The sequence below is a fragment of the Pempheris klunzingeri genome, chromosome 24 (genome assembly GCF_042242105.1).
Source record: "Pempheris klunzingeri isolate RE-2024b chromosome 24, fPemKlu1.hap1, whole genome shotgun sequence".
Taxonomy (NCBI): domain Eukaryota; kingdom Metazoa; phylum Chordata; class Actinopteri; order Acropomatiformes; family Pempheridae; genus Pempheris; species Pempheris klunzingeri.
Genome location: NC_092035.1, coordinates 895,710 through 902,103, shown reverse-complemented (window position 1 = coordinate 902,103; position 6,394 = coordinate 895,710). Strand labels below are relative to the sequence as shown.

General features: G+C 43.2%; 1 protein-coding gene across 2 annotated transcripts; it reads left to right on the top strand.

Annotated features, from left to right (window-relative positions):
• The first annotated feature begins 208 nt into the window (after positions 1–208).
• LOC139223774 (fas apoptotic inhibitory molecule 1-like) lies at positions 209–4,358 on the top strand. 2 transcript variants are annotated; one of them, XM_070855765.1, is made up of 6 exons: positions 209–334; positions 1,222–1,316; positions 1,477–1,602; positions 2,374–2,602; positions 2,847–2,896; positions 4,072–4,358. In XM_070855765.1, the coding sequence occupies exons 3-6, from the start codon at positions 1,486–1,488 to the stop codon at positions 4,216–4,218; spliced, it is 543 nt and encodes a 180-aa protein (XP_070711866.1). In that variant the 5' UTR covers positions 209–334; positions 1,222–1,316; positions 1,477–1,485; the 3' UTR covers positions 4,219–4,358. The 2 variants fall into 2 exon arrangements, with proteins under 2 accessions (XP_070711866.1, XP_070711867.1); XM_070855766.1 differs by having other exon boundaries at positions 1,474–1,602.
• Positions 4,359–6,394: the final 2,036 nt, after the last annotated feature.

Below are 6,394 nucleotides of genomic sequence, written 5' to 3'. Positions count from 1 at the left end.
ATTCAATTCATCAAACTTTATTAACACAGATGGCAGCAAACGCAGCGTGTTTTTATTATTAGATTATTATTATTGTTGTTTTTGTTTAAAAGCTTGTGTTGAGAAAGATTCTTCTGATATCAAAACAGTTTAACAAAACACATAAAATGGATAAAAATACTTAAATGAGATAACTTCAATTATATAATTATAATAAAAATGTGATAAGTGTGAAAATTTGAATATTTAGATCAGTAAAAAATATAAATAAAATCAACAGAGAGCCTTCGTCCTCTCAGACAGACGCTTTGAAACACCGCCGCAGAGACGGAAGAGCTGCTTCCTGCTTCCTGAGGTTACTTCCTGCACACTGGACACTGGAGACACTGAACACACACACACTGGACACACACACTGGAGACACAGGACACACACACTGGAGACACAGGACACACACACTGGACACACACACTGGACACACTGGACACACACACTGGACACACTGGACACACACACTGGAGACACAGGACACACACACTGGAGACACAGGACACACACACTGGACACACACACACTGGACACACACACAGTGGACACACACACTGGAGACACACACTGGAGACACAGGACACACACACTGGAGACACACACACACTGGACACACACACTGGACACACAGGACACACACACTGGAGACACACACACACAGGACACACACACTGGACACACAGGACACACACACTGTGGACACACACACACTGTGGACACACACACACAGGACACACACGCTGGACACACACTGGAGACACAGGACACACACACAGGACACACACACTGGACACACAGGACACACACACTGTGGACACACACACACACTGGACACACACACTGAACACACACACTGGACACACAGGACACACACACTGTGGACACACATACACACTGTATACACACACACACACACACACACACACTGGACACACACTGTATACACACACACACACACACCGGACACTGGACACACACTGAAGACACTGAAGACACTGGACACACACACTGTACACACACACACACACACACACACACACACACACACACACACACACACACACACACACACACACACACACTGGACACTGGAGACACACTGGACACACAAACACACTGTATTTATTTATTTACTGTATTTCTATGTCCTTGTACCTTCTCTCTGACCCCCCTCTTTCCTCTCACCTGGCCCAGGTAAAGGTCAGAGGTCAAACCCGCCTCCTGCTCCGCCTCAGACGACCCGGCGCCTGTCCTGATTGGCAGCGGCGGCGTGGAGTGAGCTCACCTCGGTAATCCTCTTACTGTAATACACCTGCTGCTGAGCCGACACCACGGCCTCACACACACACACACACACACACACACACACACCAACACACACCGACCAACACGCCTCACACATGACGGACGCTTTCGGGCTGAGAGGATGATTCAGTGATTTTCCAGCAGGATTCAAAGATGCTGGGAGGAGATCTGGTGGCCGTGTGGGAGGTGGCGCTGAGCGACGGCGTTTTCAGGGTGGAGTTCGCCCACGGGACCACCACGGGGAAACGCATCGTTTACGTCAACGGACAGGTGAGACGCTCCTCAGGTGTGTCTGTGGGAGCCTGAGTCGGCGATTCACCTTCTTCTTCAGCTTTAAAAAGCTAAAAACCAGAAAAAAATGAACTGAGTTTGGTTGGTGAATCATTTTCTCTTCTCAGCAGAGTAAAAACACCAATAGTACACTTTAAAATACTGCAGCACAGGTGATATTCCACATTTAACTTCAGTACAAATACAAAACTCTGTTGTGCAGCTTCACTTATTTTTGGAAATTTTAAACTTTAACGATATAAAACAGGTTTGTGTTTGTTATTTTGCTCTCAGATAAATGTTTGGCAGTAAAAAGTTCAATGTTTCCTCTGAAAAGTGTTGAAAAAGTCTCATTTATCTCAAAATGGCTGAAGATGATGTTGATTAAATTAATATTAAGGTACAAAAATACATTAAAATGTCGTATTTGTGCTTAAATCTCTTTGATAATAATCTATTATTGAACCTATTTCTCTTCAACATATATATAAATATATAAAACTGTAGCTATCCAGTCCAATCTATAATAACATCAAATAAATATATATAAAATAAAATAAAAAGAATAAAAATAAAGGAAAAATATAGGATTAAAAAGAATTAGAATGTGTTTACATGATTAAAGGAATAATTCAACACTTATTTGGTGTCTTAAGTTTGATGGAGTGGACAGTTAGCGTAGCTTAGCTTAGCATAAAGACTGTAAGTGGGGGGAAACAGCTAGCCTAGCTCAGCCCAGAAACAACATAAACCCACACATCTCCCCAACAGGAAGTCATCAGAAAAGACTGGATGTTCAAGCTGGTCGGGAAGGAGACCTTCACGGTGGGCAGCGCCGACACCAAAGCCACCATCGTCATCGAGGCGGTCACCGGCTTCGCCTACGAGTACACGCTGGAGGTGGACGGCAGGAGCCTGCAGAAGTTCATCGACAACCGGGCCCACACCACCAAGACGTGGCTGCTCAAAGTGGGCGGCGAGGACTACAGGGTCGTCCTCGGTGAGCGCCGGATGTGTCGCCTGGGCGTGATGGTGTTAGCATTAGCATAGCATTAGCATGGAGGGAATGTAGGTGAACACTTGACCCACTGAGGCTAATCTGCTCAGGCTGCGTGGTTATTTTAGGAAACATGACTCCCGGTTAGGCTGCAGACACTAAACCTGTGCCGACATCTCTGGGATTAATTCATGATAATAAGATTAATCATTATATATAAAATATTTCTTCTTCTTTTATCCAACAGAAAAGGACACCATGGATGTTTGGTGCAACGGGCAGAAGATGGAAACGATGGTGAGAGTCAGAAACATTTTCAGCCTCAGAATGAACAAACTGCAGGAGCTTCATTCTTAAAATAAACAGATATAATCGATAATATCATCCATCACTTTGATCCTTTAACAGCACGACTCTAATGTCACTGAAATGTCCACGTTGGCTCAGGTACATATAAAAATCTGCGAAAATTTAACTTGCATCTGCAGCTAACAGCAAAAAAACTGATTTAATGAAGACTCGTCTGCGGCTAATCGCAGTTTTACCAGATAAAATATTAATAAATGAATAAACAACAAATAAATAAATAGAAATAAATAACTGTGGTTGCTAAGCAGCTCACAGATGCATCAGATGAACATAATATCTTTGGTAAATCATCTTTGATAAGGACTTTTTCAGTTTTTCGTCGTCTCCTCATCTGAAGCTGTATTTCCACTGGGATATGTCGCTAGCTGCAAAGCCACCAGACTCCATTGGCGAAAACAGCAATTTTACTTGAACACAGGAGGATGGTCTCCCACTGCCATGATTAGTTAGTTAGTTTGTGTTCGGCTAACCCTTTAGTAACATGTTAGTTTGAGGCACCTTTTAAAGCACCAAAATTACATAGTTACACAGAGAAACCAACAGATTGAGGCAGCAAGAGACAAGCAACTCCTGTGTTCTGAAGGGTCAAATTACTGATTTTGTGAATGAAGTCTGGTGTCTTTGAGGAGAGTCCAGTAACGGCTGTTTTCCATTTAACAAAAAGGTTGTTTATTTTTCTTTATTTCAACAACATGTTGGTCCGTTATCTGTATTCAAATTAAAAAGTCTCAGTATTAAACTCCATCACCAGACTCCATTGAGAAAAACACTCATTTTACATCACAGAAAACAGGACTTCCTTGACAACTGCTGCCTCCATCACTGAGCTAATGCGTTAGTTTGGATCTGAACTAAACCTTTAAACCACCAAAGTCACACAATAACACAAACAAACTGACTGATGGAGGCAGCAGCAGAGCAGCAGCTCCTGTGTCCTGTTCTCTAAAACCCCTGTTTTAGTGAATGGAGTCTGGTGTGTGTGCTGTTTGTGGTTAAACCAAAAGGATCTTCCAGGTCTCTCTCTGTAGGGATCCTTTCCATGATGCTGTCACACACTCAGAAATGTTTTCCCCCATAATTGACTTGTCTGGGTGTGTTCACAGGGGGAGTTTGTGGAGGACGGCACAGAGACGCTCTTCACGCTGGGGGAGCACGAGTGCTGCATCAAAGCTACGAGCAGTGGGAAGAAAAAGAGTGGCATTGTGCACTTTTTACTGCTGGATGGAGAGAAAATACCAGCGTCGACGTAACGGAGACAGCAGCACAGAGACTCTGAGGATGATGGAGGTATCGGCACAAGTACTTTATGATGAAGGACCTTTTGTTTTTGACTTTTAGGAAACACAAACACAACTATGTCCATGTAAATATAGCAAATAAACACTGAAATGTGCAGCATTTACTTTGTTGTATCTTTTTTTTCCGGCTCTGCTTTATGCCCATTAATGCTTAGTAACTTTATTTTGAAGGGGCCAGGTTCAGTGCGCTCACCTGTCACCTGTAGAAGCAGGAAATGAGAGAATCAAACTGATTTGTGTGTGTGTGTGTGTGCCCTGCGCAGCCTCTGCGCAGTAACCGTCTGCGTGAATGACGCTGCGTCAAGCACGCGCAGTCAGCTGGAGAAAGACCGGAACAAGGGCGGGCGAGACGTTCAAAATAAAAGCACAGAATATGTCAAAAATGAATGTGTGTAAAGATCAGCTGAATGTAGTGAAATCAAAATAAATATGATGTGAAAATCAAGAATAGAGCAGTCTGAATTAGAACGTTTTTATTTGTTTAAATGGTTTGAATTTATTTCACATAGAAAATATTGGTGTTAAGAGACATGAGAGTGATTTAAAATGAAAGGGAGTGAAGATTATTACACATTTCAGTTTATTCAGGAGAAAGGTGGACGCTGAACATCTTTTAGTGGGTTTACAGTCAAGACTTCAGAGTTACACACACTTCGTTACTTAATTTTATTATTCTAAATGTTTTATTCAGTGTTTTTCCACCTGAACTTGAATCCTGGCAGCATGTAAAAGGTGTGAAATCACTGTTTAGACCTAGATTTACCTTCATTTAAGGTCCTCATTCAGCTCCAGCTTTTTCCTGAGCTTTCTCATCAATCAATCAATCAATGAGTCAATTAAACTTTGTATAGCACCTTTAATGCAGCTCAAAGTGCTCCTCCAACGACTGATGGGCCGACAAGAGAACTAAAGCATTTGAGTGGGGAAAAAAAACAAGTGATAAAACAGCAAACTAAGTGAAATAAAGTGGAATAAAAACTGGATTAAAAAGACAAAACAAAATAATATAAATAAATAAAACAATTAGAAACTATAGAAAATGCAATAAAACAGATTGAAAAGCAATAAGAGTTAAATAAAAGCTATACAAAGCCAGATGAAAATGATTAAATGGATTTTAAAAATGAAATAAAATAGATTATAGAAATAAATAAATAGTGAAAATAATAGAATAATTAAAACATTTGACATGCTGCTATTTCCTAGTCAACATTTTGTAAGAATAAAATAGAATATTATATTATTATATATAATATAATATTCTATTTTTAGACTGAATTAGATTTATTCTAATAGATTTTGGTGCTTTGATTAATTTCACACATGGATTATCTAATCTAATCTCACAACTAAATATAAAATACACATTAATATTTACACAAATACAGAAGACTTCACGCAGACGTGGGTTTTATTTTGAAAGTCCCAGCCGGAACCCGCCCGGTCCGTGCCGCTAACTTGTCCCCGCGGGGAGGAAACACATTGAAGGGTAATGACGTTCCCGGCTGGGATACGGTGGCTCCGGTCTGCACGGGATGGACCTCACGGCACGGGAAGAGGGGACGGCTGAGTGTTTGGGCTCCGAGCGCGGGACTCACCTGTGAGAACAAAGCTCTTCTCCCGCACCTGGATCAAGCTGTGGAGCGCCGGGCGGCGGGGGTTGAACCCGGGCTGGGACGGGGCTCTGTTCGGCTGGTCCCGGCGACAAAACAACGGACGGACGGACGGACGGACGGGAAGAGGCGTCCTAACTCCCCCACCGCGACCCGCTGAGTGAGCACCAGGCTGCCGCTCTGTCACCAGCTGCTGCTTCACTTATTTTCGTTAAAATGGCCGCTTTCGCCTCCTCTCCGGAGCTGTAACCCCCCGCTCCGTCGTTATGTAAAGCCGACTTTAGCGGCTGAAAAGCGGACAGTGTCCCCGCTTCCCCCGGCTGGAAGCTACAGCTAGTTAGCTTTAGCCGGCTAGCTTAGCCGCCGAGCAACAAGGCCGTTTTTCCTCCTCCTCGGCCGGTCAGTTATGACTCCAAGTGGCGCTGAAAGCTCCTTTTTAAACCCACACAAACGGGAGGAGGTGTCGTGTTGATCCGCCGCGGCCCGTCAGGATATGGGGGAGCGTTGCTCAGCCT

Coding starts and splice junctions, on each gene's coding strand:
- LOC139223774 (XM_070855765.1), top strand. CDS start 1,486: ATGCTGGGAGGAGATCTGGTGGCCGTGTGGGAGGTGGCGCTGAGCGAC. Junction 1,603..2,373: donor TCGTTTACGTCAACGGACAG/GTGAGACGCTCC, acceptor TCTCCCCAACAG/GAAGTCATCAGAAAAGACTG. Junction 2,603..2,846: donor GGACTACAGGGTCGTCCTCG/GTGAGCGCCGGA, acceptor TTTATCCAACAG/AAAAGGACACCATGGATGTT.